Raw genomic sequence first — 15,967 nt, forward strand, 5'->3', positions numbered from 1 at the left:
AGGTTTGACCCCATGTATGTATGTATGTCACTGTTTTAAAGTCTGTTTCATCTGTTATTGGTATAGTTACTCCAGCTTTCCTGTGGTTGCTGCTACCTTTTTCCATCCTTTTAATTTCAATCTATTTGTGTCTTTCAGTCTGAGACATGTTCCTTCTAGACAGCATATAGTTTAGATCATGTTTTTTAGCAGTCTGATAATTTTTGCTTCTTAATTGGATTGCTTAAATCCATTCATGTGTAATGTTGTTATTGATGTAGATGGCTCAAGTGCCCCATGGTTAGAATTCAGTGCTTTTGACTGCTGTGGCGCAGGTTCAGTCCCTGGTTGGGGAAATGAGGTCCTGTAAGCCACACAGCAGGGCCATCAAGAAAAAAGAGATATGGATGGCTTAATTCCATTCCTGGCTTGCTCAGCTGTATTGAAATACAGTTGGTTTTTGTATATTGATTGTATATTGCTCCACATTGCTGAACTCATTTATTGGTTCTAATAGACTTTTAGTGGATTCCTTGGAAGTTTTCCTGTATGTGAGATGATATCACCTTGCAGATGGAGATAGTTTTACTTCTTACTTTTCAGTCTGGATGCCTCTTTTCTTTTCTTGCCTAGTTGTTCAGTGTTGAATCGATGTGGTGGGAGTGGGCATCCTTGTTTTATTCCTGAACTTAGAAAGAAAACTTTCAGTCTTTCACCATTAAGTACTATGCCAGCTGTGCATTTTCGTTTGATGTCCTTTATCGAGTTAAGGAGGTTCCCTTTCATTTCTAATTTGGTAAATGTTCTTATCAGGAAAGGATGTTGGATTTTGTTAAACGCTTTCTCTGCATTGAGATTTTTTTGTTTTTTATTGTATTGATATAATGTATTATTACATTAACAGATTTTAGATATTAATTGGTATCTCTGGGATAAATCCTACTTGGTCATGTTGTTTAATTCTTTTTATATGTAGCTGGATTCAATTTGGTAATACTTTGTTGTGAAGTTTTATATCCATATTCATAAGAGATACCAAATTTTCTTCTGATGTCTTCGTCTGGTTTTGGTATCAGACTATATGCTGGTTTGAAATACTGGCCTCATAAAATAAATTGGGAATTGTTCTTTCTTATTCTTTTTTTTTTTTCTGAAAGTGTTTTTGAAGAGTTGGTAATTTTCTTTAAATGTTTGTTGGAATTCAGTGAGGAACCTGGGTGTTTCTTGTTGGCAGTTTTTTGACTGCTAATTATGTCTCTTCACTTGTCATAAGTTTGTTCAGGTTATCTATTCTTCTTGAGACCATTTCAGTAGCTTGTGTCTCTCTTAAGAATATGTCCATTTTTTCTGAGTTATCTAGTTTGTTGGTATGCAGTTTCATAGTAGTCCTTTATAACCCTTTTAAAATTTGTGTAAGGTTGGCACTCATGTCCTCTCTTTTTTTCTGATTCTAGTAATTTGAATCCTATCTCTTTTTTCTTAGTTTAGCTAAAAGTTTGTCAATTTTGTTGCTCTTTTCAGAGAACCACCTTTTGGTTCCATTGATTTTTCTTTAATTTTCTGTTCTCTATTTTAATAACCTCTGCTCTAATGTTATTTCCTTCCTTCTTGCTTTACGTTTAGTTTGTTAGTACTAAACGTTTGTTAGTACATTTAGTTTGTTCTTCCATTTTCTTATGTTGTGTCTTCATTTTTATTAATCTCAAAGTATTTTCTGATTTTTGTTTTTATTTCTTCTTTGATCTATTGGTTATTTAAGAGTATGGTGTTTCATTTTTACATTTTCCCAAACTTTTAAATTTCTTTCCATTGTGGCCAGGGATATGCTTCGTATAATTCCTGTCCTCTCAAATGTGTTAAGGTTTATTTCATGGCCTATGGTATGGTCTCTCCTGGAGAATATTAGGTCGTTGTTAACTCTAAGATCAATTCATTGTGGGGAAAAAAAAAAAAAACTAAGTGATTTTTTTTTTTTCTATAATTGTGTTTCAGATTGTTGTTATAATGAGAGGATTGCCAGGCAGTGGAAAGACACATGTTGCAAAACTTATTCGAGTGAGTATGGAAAAGTGAAAGCATCACTTGCTTTTGTTAGCCTTTTGCCTTCTTAACAAGCAACGTGATGTTGATACAGGTATTTCCTGTTTGATCCACTCTAGTTGGCCCAGGTGGGTGCTGTCTCATTTTGATCTGCTGAGGCAGATACTTTTGCCCCAGCTTGATTTGAAACCATAAGAAGATTGTGTGGTATTTAGCCATAATAAAAAACTTTGTGCACATTTATTAATTTATTCCATAAATTCTCTTTAACTTTCTTGAATATCTGATACTTAGGATAAGGAGGTAGAATTCGGAGGACCTGCACCCAGAGTTCTAAGCCTGGATGACTACTTTATCACTGAAGTAGAAAAAGAAGAAAAAGATCCAGATTCTGGAAAGAAAGTGAAAAAGAAGGTATGCTATATTCCTCTCAGATTACATCCTAATTCATAAATAGTGTTGAAAGCATGTTCAGAGAGAAATAATTGACTTTTTTGAACATAAACTTCAGTGCTCAGGTGTGAAGGAAAAGACTACACCTGAGAAAGAAGGAAAGTTATCTTTATCCAAATGGTAACTAGGGAAGAGATGTAAGGTGATTCCTGCTTTTGCTAACTCTGTATCTCTTTTGTGGGGATCTTAGGTAATGGAATATGAATATGAAGCTGAGATGGAGGAAACCTACCGTACCAGCATGTTCAAAACTTTCAAAAAGACTCTGGATGATGGCTTTTTCCCTTTCATCATCCTGGATGCCATCAATGACAGAGTTAGACATTTTGACCAGTTTTGGAGTGCAGCAAAAACCAAGGGATTTGAGGTAAAGATTTAAAGAACTTTAGAGTATTTTGTGTTATCATGTAAGTCTTGCATTTGTTTGCTTAATCAATATTCGTTTCTTCTTAGGTGTATTTGGCTGAAATGAGTGCAGATAACCAGACTTGTGGCAAGAGGAATATTCACGGACGAAAGCTTAAAGAAATAAATAAGGTGATTATTATTATTTTTTAAGAAAACATAGAGGGCATAGCATGGTCTCCTGGTCTTTCCTTAAGTAGCTTCCAGAGATAACTTGAGCTCCTGAATCTCTCAATTAGATGGCTGATCACTGGGAAGCTGCACCTCGTCATATGATGCGTCTGGACATTCGTTCTTTGTTGCAAGATGCCGCTATTGAAGAGGTGAGTGTCCTTTGGCTTGAAAGCAGTGCAGAAGCCACCTTTTTCTCCACTATTTTTACTTTGAAAAAATTTTAAATTACAGAAAAGCTGCATGATTAGTATAAGAACACCTGCGTGACTTTCATTGAGATTCACTGATTGTTAATATCTTGTCACATTTTTCTCTATTAGATTTCTTGTTTCTTCTTCTTGTTACTGTTAGTACTATTCCTATTACTATGAAACCATTTGAGAATAAAAATGCAGACCTCATAAACCCTTTATCCCCTAAGTATTTCAGAAGATACCTCCCAAGAGCAAGGGCATTCTCTTACAGAAGTAGAAATCTCAGTTATCAAATTCAAGAAATTTAACATTTGATAAGATCCCATATTAGGTAATATAAATTTCCTAAATTCTTTCATGTACAGTCCATATTCATATTTCACCAGTTGTTTCTGTAACGTGCTTTATAGCAGTTTCTTAAAATCCAGGATCCAGTCCTTTAATAGAAAAAATGGTTTCTGAGCTATGTCACTGTCATGAAAGACAAAGAAATCTTGAAGCATATTGGTCAGTTAACTGTTTTGTTAGCTCCCATCATTGTGGGTTGTCATGATTAGCTTTAGGTTAAATGTTAGCAGGAATGCTACATAAGTGACATGTTCTTAGTGCATCATATCAGGAGTCATATGATGTCAACTTATTTTATTATTGTTGATTAAAATGTTGATCACTTGGTTTTGGTGATATCCTCAAAGTTTTCTACATTTTTCTCTTTGTAATAAGTGATCTGTAGGGAGATACTTTGAAACTGTTAATATCCTGTTCCCTGACAGATTCTCATAGATTGATAATTCTTATCTAAATCAATTATTTGTTTGGTAGAAATAAATCTTTATCATGGAAAAGGTGCGATCTTTCTCTTTTAATCAGTTATATACCTCTGCTTTATTTGACTTCTTCCTGTGATTGAGAGTTATCGATACTCAGTGTTTCCACTGTGTTTTTATGTGTTTTTGCCTCCTTTGCCACTCGTCAACCCATTTCCTTTTGGCTCCTGTGCCAGCCATTCTCTAGAGACTCTCACCAGAGAGTTCCATGACAAGGAACAATTCTCACTTCTCCTGTTGCATAATTTGCAGCCACATGTGACTGTGTCCACCTTCTTGAAGACGTTTTTTTCTCAGCTTCTGTGAGTCTGTCCTCTCCTGATTCTCTTCTTGCGTCTCAGGTCATGATGCAGGTCTCCTCTCCTGGCTTCTCTTGCTACCCAGTCTTTAAATGTTGGAATTCTTAAGGGCTGTATCCCAGGCTCTGCTTTCAGTCTGCACATTCTGTGTAGAGAGTCTTTCTGGTACCTTGAATTGCCTCTTATATGCCCTTAATATTAAATTGTAAAGCTTGGAATGAATTTTATCAATATGTTAACAGTAATTATATCTGAGCAGAGAGGTTGTGGGTGAGTTTTACAATTCTGCTATCATTTTTCAATTTTGTACCAAAAGATATGTATTACTATTAACCTTAAAATACCTCAAACTCAGCCTATTCAATGTGTAATTCATCCAAACCTGTTCCTCTTCTAATAATCTCTTATTTAGTAACAAGACCCATCAATCACTTAGTTGCTGAAACCCTGACTCTTTTATTCTCCATTATTTTTGACTCCCTTTATACCGCTGTTTGACTCTATCCCTTCACCATGTAGTCAGTCTATACAGTCTATAAATTTTGTCAGTTTCATCTTATAAATACTTCTGTAGTCTATCTACTCTCTATTTGCATTGCTGCTATTCTGGGCCAAGCTCTCATCCTGACTTCTTACTATACCCTTTCTTACATTTTGAGATTTGAATTATACATGTTTTACGTGATTGAAAAAATACTTGCTAAAGGTTTTCAAAAGAAATCCTAGTAATCTATAGCCATTCAAAACAGATAACCATCAACTTAGATCATTATATTCAACTTCACAGGGAATTATACAGATAGATACCCCAGGAAAATGAAAGGCAGGAATATCATCTTGTCTGTCAGTTCTGTTTCAAAGTTTAGGGTATTAGAAATTTCTTAGTATGTAACAGCGAGTCTGTGCATCTTGCTCTGGGCAACTGTGCTCATTTCAGATCTCAGTGAGGGACTCAACATTTTCCTGAATGTTAACTCAGCCTATTTTATGTGTGATTATTGTGGTGGTGTAGGTGGAGATGGAAGATTTTGATGCAAATATTGAAGAACAGAAGGATGAAAAGAAAGATGCAGAGGAAGAGGAAAGCGAACTGGTAGGAGACAGAACAACCACTTTGAACAAAGTGTCTCTTTATTAAAATTCTTAAGGGTTTAAATTCATCTCTGTGGTCAGATTACTATTGTTGATATACACCTTAATGGTAAAAGTTTCCAGAATCATCTTCACGGAGACTTTTGGATACTTTTTATTTTTACCCCGACCAAAGGAAAAGAACCCTCTACTGTGTTAACAAGAAAATTTTAAGAATGCTAAGAAACGTACCCTTGTATTCACTCAACTATTTGTGGGTGGCTCTAGGGGAATATGCCTTTTAAGAAAATCAGTTACATATGAAAGAGCATTTTTACATTCCAGCAAATACATGGTACAACCTATCTAACTTACGCATAATTGTCTCTTCTTTGCTATAAGAGCTCATAACTGAGTTTCTATAAACTGAGGCAGAAGAACTGATTGAATGAGGAGGCAGAGGGTTGCCACTGACTCCCGGATTTGTTCTTCTGCATTTTATCCTATTAAGTGATGGTGAAAATGATTTGACTGTGTAGGCAATGCATTTTGCTTAGGCTAATTAAAGGCTTACGTAAGTGTGAATTCAGAGTTCCCATGTACCTACTGTAAATGCTTTTGATCACACCTCTGTTGTGATGTCTGCCTTACCCTGTCATTCAAGAGTATGTGACTTCCAGACTTATGTTATTTTCAGTGTTTGCTAATGCGGTACAGAGATTAGCAATGCCTTGAAATAGTGTTGCTTTTTTAATTCGAAATATTATTTGTTTTATTTAATACTTCAGCCCTTGCTAAAGTTGCTTTTCATATTCTTCTGAAAATGTACAAAGTGAGAACCCTGATTCCTCCCCCTAGAGAATACATGCTAAGAAGTGGTTTCATCGCCCCATGTGTGTTATAGAGGACTCTGGATAGAAACTGTGTGTTTGCATAGAGATGGTGTCAACCTCTACATTCCTAGATTTCGTATGTGGATTAAAAAATAAGCTTTAAAGTTAATGGCATTTGAGTCTCAGTATGTTTTTTTTTTCCTTTAAACAAAGTCTTTTTATTTAATTAGATTGTATTTTAACATACATGATCTAAGGTGTAGGTAGGAAATTCACTTAAAGGTCCACGCTGTCCTGGAATATGGCTAATGGCAAGTTTAGTTACCTGCAGCGTGCATACTAGAAAGCCATCATATGAGAAACCTATAATGCCAGCTCTCTGAAACTCTGTCTTCCTTTGTAGAGATTTCAGTTCAGGATATGGTTCATAACATCTGACTTACTTAGGTGTAGGTCAAAACTTGGAAATTTTAATTGAATGTACCATTATTTTTTAAAGTGAAACACACTGTAATACAATATTTTTTCACCAGAAACATGGCATTGAAACTTTAGAACTCTACCCTGCTGAACTATCTCTTTTATTTCCAAGTAACCTAATGTTCCATAGAGTGAGAAGATGATTTTAAGTTTTAAGGAAGAAAAGGGTAGTTCCAGCAGGGAGAGCTTAACATACTCATTTTACTTAACCTTTATGTAATAAAACTTCTCTTAACCTTTTTTCAAAATGCAGAATCCAGATCTCCTATTGTTGGGTTCTATTCCAGGAGTAAAAGATTCTTGGAAAATTTTAATAAAAGGGTTAAGAGCAAGTCTCCTGTCATTCAGACCATTTTAATGGAATCTTCACTCAACTTTATGTTTTCTGCTCTGTACTGATTACTACAGCTGTGTGAAATCCATACTTTTCTTGGTCAAGAGACTCCTTTGGGGGGATCATTGGTATGATATTTTGTCTTCTTTAATGCCTCAGTGGACCTTGTAGATATGACTCAGAATTTTAAAATATATTATTCTAGTGACACTTAAGGTTTTTAGATGATTTTTGAGATACAACAGTACAGATTCCATCAGTACCAAACTTTTAGCACCATCACTTCAACCTTTGTCTTCATTTGTTATTGAAAATGTATTTGGAAAAGATAATATAATTTATAATCTGAACTACTAGCTGATTAGTTGAAGTTGAATTATTAGTTTGGCTTAAAGACTACAAATGTATAAAACCTGTTGGATTTCCTGGAAGATTGATAATGCTCTAGTAAACTCTTACACAGAAGCTGTTGTCATGAACTGTTCAACATACTTTCCAACTTTACCTGTGTGTCAGTGTATTCTGTGAACTTCAGCATTCCCGACAGTAGAAAGATACATTAATTCTTAAAAGAAGATGCTGACACCTTTGATGAATCTGTCCTATATAATAAGTCCTAATATTAAAGTTCTGTATGTAAAGATCTAATAGAGAAGAACACAGTCCAAATGCAGTGAAACCTGTTTTACTTCAGTGAATTATATGGAAATTAATTATAAATCAGTGAATATTTGGAAAAGGCATACATTTGCTAGGCAAATAAACGGAAAGGTTTTACTGCATAGTTAAATAGGTACGTTGGGAAATTTGCAAATCTTTATAGGACTTTGAAATAAACCACTCAGTTATTTTACTAAATAAGCCATAAATTGCCTGTGGAGATTTCTGGTTTTTTATATAATAGAAAACGTGTAATTTTTAAAAAAACATCAGAAATAATAATCTAGCTTCCAGTTGATGAAAAAGTAATACTCTGAAATCGATTCAGTAAAATTAGTCTTTGTAAGATCTAACTGGTAAATGGATTGAATCATTTTAAAATGAGATTGAACTTAATAATTGTGTTCAGTGATACCCAGTTTCCTCCTTTCTTTTGAGTATCTAAAATTACACTGGAATACAAAGTAACTGTCTTGAAGAATACTCCTTGGACCTCATGGCTACTATCACTTGATAATAGCAATTGTATTTAGAAATAACTTGGCTAGTATGATAAGTTCTCTGCTATTCTGAATGATATTATTTAGCATAGTAACTACCATACATTCTTACTGTATTTGCTATACAGCTGTTTTTCAGACTACAGTTGTGTGTCCTGAACTGTAGTTGCCTCAGAGCGCCTCCATGATACTATTCTAAAGTGCCTGTCCTAAAATCTGGGTAGTGAAGTTCGTGAATTTGGTAATTCAGTTTCTTCAGAGATAATGAGACTGTTTTCCCTAAGGATATATTTATAAATAGTGGAAAGTGAATCCATTCCCAGTTGTAATGCTTTTCCAATTCAAAAGTGATATGCATGTATGTGTCTCTTTCTAACCCTTCGAGCTTCTCTCTGTGTACGATTTAGGGTTACATTCCGAAAAGCAAATGGGAGATGGACACATCTGAGGCAAAGCTAGGTGGGTATTTCCTTTTTCCTGTTTTTATATGTGATACCTGATGGTAATGGTCATAGATCTTTCTGCTGTAGGAAGAACAAATTCCCCCAAATCTCTGCTTAAACAAAGATTTTAGGCCTACCTTACTACCTCCTCAGTCTGTTTTGCTGACTTTCATTTTATATATTGTGACAGTAAATGCAAATATGTGATAAATTTAGTAATAAAATATTGTCACTTCTAAAATCCATTTATTTACATTAATCAGAAATGTCACTTCTAAAATCGATTCATTTATATAATCAGAAATGTTGGTGTAGATGAGATTTCTACCTTTATGAAAGAATATTTAACTGCAGTTCAAAATTGAAGTTGATTATGAATATTTTGGATAATAGTGATAGTAAAAATAAATATTGAAGTTTAAAAATTAATTAAAAAGCAGTTATTTTCTTTGTATAATAAAAATTTGTAAGTGGGGGAGGTAGATATATAATTTAGGTTTTTGAGGAGCCTGGCTTGTAAGTTTCTATTTAAATTTTCCTCCAGCTGGTCTTTAGTGCAGGTTACAAGGTAAATTGGTGAAAATTATTGTCTAAATAAAATATTCGAGTTGCTTAACGTGGGGTTCTTTGTCAAGTAGAAAATCACATATATCCAATGGATTTTCCACCAGTATTTCATGGTAATATTACAGAATTTTTTTTTAATCTCACCTAAAGAGAACCATTTAATATGTTGATTAAGATGTATTAGTAAATAATTTAAGCTGGTGATATAAGATTTTTTTAAAAGATGGACCATGCTACTGTATGAAGTATGACTGTTGGTCTCTGCATTTCTCTTCTGTAATTATGCTGTAACCCCCAGAGCTGAAGTAACCATAGAAACATACCTTAAATTTGTAGAACAAATTTGAATAATTTAGCTGCTTCACTGTTTGGTATATACTATCTGTGATTCTGACATCAGAGGGGTGCACTTTACACACAGTTGCATAGACTGTGCCTTTTATTGTGCCCAGTTGATCATGTGAGCCATTGATGTTGACCAGATCTAATGTTAAAACATAATTCTGTAAACGGTAGTATTACCATATTGTTGGGATAGATGCTTTGTTGCAGTCTAGAATTTTTTTCTAGTGTACGGCATGTGAAAAATTTATGTGGTTATTGACATATTCTTCCATTCGTCCTTCCTCTGTGGGAAATCCATTTTAATAATAACCAACTATCTCCTTCCCTGAACTTTTAAAGCATTCAAAAGTGCCTAAATGCAATTAAGTATGTAGGAAAATGATAACAACAAATTAGTTTTAAATAATAATGCTATAAATATGTTTATTTTAACATTAGTTTAAATCTGAAGTTCTGCACTTATAGAATAACCTATAAGACTGTAAAATCGTTTTCCTCTTTCTTGCTTTTCTAAGTAGTGATTATCTTTTGGGGCAAAGAGAAATGGTAATTAAAGAGATATGGGAATTATACAATATTTTAGCTAAGCGTATAATCTTTAAAAGGCCTTTGTAATATATTATCTAGGATAATGCTTTTTTTAACTTTACCTTCTTACTTTCCTTTCTAATACCTAAAGAGAAAGGAAAATGTAATTTAGTTACGATGATTATCCAAGATAATATGACATTAATCTTGATATCACTTTCCAGAAAAAATTCTGGCCTGTCTGCTATTTGCTTCTCAGAAAATACATTTAATACAAATTCAGTCCATTTTAGGCTTTTTTATTTTTTTTTGGCTGTGAGGCGTGTGAGATCTTAGCCTCCTGACTAGGGATCAAATCTGCACTGCCTGTATTGGGAGGCCAAATCTCAACCACTGGACTGCCAGAGGAGTCCCACAGATGCAGTCCATTTTAAAGACAATGCCAGAAATAGAGTTGTTAAATAAACCATTTCAGTTAAAGGCACTGAAGATCCAGTAATGAATCTAGGAAGTAAGTTCTTAAATGGTTGCAGCTGGGTTTGTTTTTGTGACAGTGATGTTCCATATAATGACTCGCCTCTTGCACCACCTTGTTATCTTGAGAGCTAAATCATCTGTCGAGGAAGGAGTATGAGCCTTCCTAAAAGTACTTCTTTGATATTGGTCCACGGAGCCAATTGAGAAGAAGAAGAGCCTAAAGCACGGGCCTCTGTTCTTTTATGTCACCTTCCTTATCACAACAAATTCAATAGATTTGACTACCAGGTACAACTTTATTTTACCAACATTTCTTAAATATCTCTTGGTAACATAATTATGCTGGGTGGACACATATTGAGCTTTAGTGGTGGCATGTATTGAGCTAGACAAGCTGAATCTGTAACTGAGAAATTTTGACTTACAGATGAATTGGCCAATGAGAAAATATTCACTTACTTGTAATCTTTCAAGCAACTGTTAAATCTTAATGTTGAGTCTTGATCTGTGTTCATTAAGTAAGTATAGTATTCAGTTCAGCCTGTGTGTGTGTGTGTGTGTGTGTCTGTGTGTGTGTGTGTTAAAGTAGAAGCGGTGTAATTTTAGGAAAATTCACAACTAGCCTAAGTTGCATCGGGCTTGGCTGTCATGGAGTTGTTGAGGACTGTCTGTGACCCACTCTCAGTAGCACTTTGCTTCTTTTCCAGCTGGGACACAAGCACCCTAAGGCAAGGGTGGGTGTTACATGCCACATCAAATGCTAAGATTCAGCATTCAAGCTGCTTAAATTCCACTGACATGATTTTGGTTTCTCAAACAGTGAAAAACCAAAAGTATACTTGAGACTGTTGTCATCCTAATTTAGGTTTCTTCATATAGCTTACTTTTGCTTTTCTCATCTCAGTGTCATTTGTCTCTGTTTATGAGTTACTGTGTACTGGCCTTCTACATGTCAGGCAGTTACTGTATACTGGCCTTCTATATGTCAGGCAGTTTCATCTCTTCCCAGTTGGAATGTAATTATTATTTTGTATAGGCATGTAACCCTTGTGTGTTCATCATGAGCAAATTTTCAGAAATATCATTTATGTTTAGAAAACATAGATGTATCTAAAAAATTTTTTCTGTTGTGCTATATATAATATACTGTTTTGAAGATATGGTAAAATTCTGTGACCTGCAGAGTTGGATATTTAAACTTTCATCTTCATCTTCAAACTTCATCTTTTGAAATTCAAACCCCTGAAAATCATTAGTATGAGTGTATTGGATACCAGTCGTCTTCTGTAACTAACAAATACCCCCAGATTCCTCTTCCTTCATCTTATGCCATACATCTGTGTGTTTGAGTTTCCAGGATGCCATGTGGAAGAGGTATGAACCTTTCTTCAGCTCCAAGAAGGAAAGTTTAAACTTGTTGTGCACAATAAAATTTCAAATTAAACATTACAAACAAGGGTGTTCAGACTAGAAATACATATGCTTCTGAACTTCCATGTTGCAAATGTGAAACTGCTGGTGTGTAACTCCTGTCATACACCCAGTGTATGAGGAAGAGTTCTTGTAGTTTTCACACTGTCCTTCTGTAATTGCTGCCTGACCATGTTCTATTCTTGGAATTGAAATATGAAATTTTCCTTTGAAGTATGTTAATGTCGAAGTTGATCTTACTAAGTTTGGAAATCCTTTGACGTTTATTCAATAAGTGTGTTGGAGCGGCTGATACTTTACACTATTCAACTGAGAACAGTTTTACTATTTGTGGGGCTTCGTTGGTTTTTCTAATACCATATTCTATGTCCCTGTGCAATCAAGGTGTCACCTGTAAGATCTTGTGTAATATGGCCTGTCCTGTACATATAGGTTAGAGCCCCTTGGTACGGCATGTGATTTACAGAGGAGGTTAGAAGACTTTCTGTTGCACTCATCCATGTTAAAAATTTGCCAAAGTGATATGATAAAAATTTCTTGAGTTTTGTAAAGTGTTGTAGTTTGCCTTGCTGATTTTTCAATAATATTGCTTTTATAGGGGTGGGGCTTAGGAAATAAAAGCTTTGACAAGTATGCAAAATCTTACTGGTTTTTGAGATCTGTATGGTATGCACAATTAGTTGTGTGTGTAACTTTTACATTTGAAGCATAAACTCACCTTGCCTCCTGCTTCCACTGTACTTTTCTTTCACGTTCTGTCTGCCTTGTTGCCTAAAAGGTTTCTATTATATATACTTTTCACCATTTATAGAGTTAAATGGAGTGTGGTTATTGTATGTTTCTGAAGTGTGTAGGTTTTCCTTTATTGAGCTACTTAATAATAGTGTGGTTTTATAACTGTAGATGATCCAAAAGTTTAGTGCTTCAGTGTAGCTTTTATAAATATATATATGTACATATATATGTGTGTGTGTATATATGTATATATATAACTCATAATATTTCACATGTAGAATTCAAGATCACAACTAACAGCCAATAAAAAAAGACTATACACATTTCCATCATGTGTTCTTGAAGACACCTAAACTCATATCTCATAATTTCTGAATCAGCACTCCCTGTTAATTTAATTGATTAACGTTTGGGACCTTTGGAAAGCCTCTCAGATTGAGGATTCAGAAAGAAAATTCAGATCCAGCCACTTTGGCTGACTAGCCCTCAGCTTCAGAGTAGTCAGCAGCACTTTAAAGTATAACCGAAGAAAGTGGTGATTTGTATGATCGACTTACCTGTAAACATTAACTTACGGCAAATCCTGTCACAGTGGTCAAAATCCCAAGAAACTGTTCATCTAAAACTTTCCCAAATGTTAGCTTGGCTCATTAAGTTCTTGTACACCTGTTTTTCATATAACACGATATCACACATGATTGCAGATCGAATGGGTGGTGTTAATGTTGTGTTAAAGAAACAAAAACAAAAAAGAATGGAAGAAATTGCTTTTGGAAGAACTCACCATTGCTTTTCATCAGAACATGAGAGCTGAAGTGTGATTTTAGGTGGGTGGGGAGGATAAGGAGGCCAGTAAACAAGTGTCTTCTCTTGCTCTGCCTGTATTTGTTACTTAAACCAGCATAGTAATGTAAAGGCTGCCGGTATGAACACCAGATAAAGAGTGGAAATTGCACAGAACTTGATACTATCTCAGCCAAGAAGAGAGTTTGGATCTGCAAATGGTGCTGCCCTCAGAAAGGCGGATGCGCCCTCCGGCGGTGTTCCAGCCTTCTTTGCCCTTGTGTGTGTGTCGTGTGCAAACCCACACTCCTCCTTAATGCTGCGGCTCTGTGTTTGTCCCTCAGACAAGCTGGATGGCTTGAGAACTGGCACAAAAAGGAAGCGTGACTGGGAGGCTATTGCCAGCAGAATGGAGGACTATCTTCAGCTCCCTGATGATTATGACACTCGTGCTTCTGAGCCTGGGAAGAAGAGGGTAAGAGACCATGAGTGATCACCAACAGTTAGAGGCCCGGGTAGACACCTGGTTTTAGAAAGTTAAAGTCAGATAAATATGAATGCTATTTTTTAAAGTGGTTTGGTTTATACTGCACCAGAGTCGGACATGACTTAAGTGACTTAGCAGCAGCAGCAGCAGCATCATTTACACATTTGCAAAAGAGACCTTACAAATTATCCAGTCAAAATGTACAAAAAACTTAAATAATGGAGAACAGAGCCTCACGTGGTTAGCACGTTATCAACCTTAAAGGAGTTTGGAATGGCTGCTTGTGCCATTTTGCCATGGAGCAAGAGAGTCAGGTGTGAAGTAGAGTATTGAAGAGAATCTGTGGGACTTCTTAATGGATCAGATGTAGAGGGTCCAGATGGATGGGATCAATGGTGGCTTTTCAGGATTCTGGCCATAAGCATTCCATGTGTGTGGTGCCATTTACTGAGTTAGCGTAAAGTAGGGGAGACATATAAGTTTGAGAGTGAAAACTCAGAAGTTCAGCAAGGTGCCAGTGAAGTTAGAAGTGGTAACAAGACTCAGGACTCCAAAATTTAGAAGTTCAGATAGAGGTAACTGTTTTAAGAAGGAAAGAATAGTCCATTGTTAAATGATACAGAGAAGACAGGTAAACTGAGAAAAGAGACCTCAACCATTGAATTTGGCAACGTGGTGATTGTTGATGTTTGGTCAAAAAAAAAAGTCAAGCTTTCTTAGAGAGTTGAGGGGAGAAGCCAATTTCGAGCAGATTTGAAGAATAGGAAACGAGGAAGTGCAGAACAGCAAATGTAGATAAGTTTCTGAAGAAGCTTAGCTACGATAGGGAGCAAAATAATGAAGCCAAGATGTTGAATAGGTCTTCCACACAGATGGCAAATTCAATAAAAGTGATATTTGTATGTATCCTTTAAAACACAATAAAGTAAGAGGTGTAATATTGTACATGAGCCACATAAAGCTTTTCCAGCTAATCTGTCTTGATCTTTCTTTTAAGTATATACCGACCTCCCATTCTTTTTAATTTATTTTATTTTTGGCTGTACCGCACAGCAGTTTCCTGACCAGGGATTGAAACCTGGGCCCTTGGCAGTGAAAGCTCTGAGTCCTAACTACTGGACTGCCAGGGAATTCCTTACCCTTCTTTTTAAATGGCTGCCTAGTGTACCATCATTTGGTTGAATAATCAGTTATTTATCCATTTTCTTATCAGTGGATGCTTATGCTGTTTTCGTTTTATTGCTAATGTAATACTGTAGTGTAAGTTGCATGCGTTTGTCTTGGCAGCCTTTTGACAGTGTATCTCTAGGGTGTATTTTTAGCCTTAAAGCTGCAAACCCATAGAATATGATGTATCATTCTGAAAGCTATTATGAGATTGTTTTCCAAAAAGGTTGCACCTATTTATACACCCGCATGGAAGTAAATGCCTGTTTTTTTCACACTTGCACCAGCAGTGCTGTTACTGAACTTTTTAACTTGACAATCTGATAGGTGAAAAATGGTATCTCGTTTTGCATTTCACCAAGTAAGAATGAAGTTGTTTATCATTTCTTTATCTTTACATATCATTTCTTTTTTATGAATTCCCTCAGTACTTGAATAGTAAAAGGATGTTTATTGTAAGAGAATGAAAAATGCCACTTCATTACAGTGAATACCATTACAGGGGACTCCAGGTTTCAAATAGTGCAGACAGTCCCTGGGCCTGCCCTTGTTTGTGTGTCTTGAGACCTAATTAGTGGCCTTCTGTGTCTGGGTGGCCTAGCTCTACCCAGGGACTACGTGTCTTAATATCTCTTATTGCAGTTTTAAGGTTGGGGCAACAGAAGCAGAAATAGCCCTTTCTTGGGAATAATAATTTGGTGTAACAGTGAATAATCTCAAGTGAGAAATATTTTTCTCTAGTTTATTTTTAGTTA

General features: G+C 35.5%; 1 protein-coding gene across 2 annotated transcripts in view; it reads left to right on the forward strand.

Moving 5' to 3' along the window:
* The window catches only part of YLPM1 (YLP motif containing 1), a 63,484-nt gene that overhangs the window by 44,001 nt on the left and 3,516 nt on the right, over positions 1–15,967 (forward strand). Inside the window, exons 12-19 of one of the 2 annotated variants that reach the window (XM_069597071.1) lie at positions 1,972–2,034; positions 2,314–2,433; positions 2,663–2,839; positions 2,926–3,009; positions 3,117–3,200; positions 5,384–5,464; positions 8,657–8,708; positions 13,903–14,033. In XM_069597071.1, coding sequence (XP_069453172.1) covers positions 1,972–2,034; positions 2,314–2,433; positions 2,663–2,839; positions 2,926–3,009; positions 3,117–3,200; positions 5,384–5,464; positions 8,657–8,708; positions 13,903–14,033 — 792 coding nt within the window. The remainder of the gene's footprint in view (positions 1–1,971; positions 2,035–2,313; positions 2,434–2,662; positions 2,840–2,925; positions 3,010–3,116; positions 3,201–5,383; positions 5,465–8,656; positions 8,709–13,902; positions 14,034–15,967) is intronic. The other variant, XR_011258355.1, reaches the window with a different exon arrangement.

This window comes from Ovis canadensis, chromosome 7 (assembly GCF_042477335.2).
Source record: "Ovis canadensis isolate MfBH-ARS-UI-01 breed Bighorn chromosome 7, ARS-UI_OviCan_v2, whole genome shotgun sequence".
NCBI classification, from domain to species: Eukaryota; Metazoa; Chordata; class Mammalia; order Artiodactyla; family Bovidae; genus Ovis; species Ovis canadensis.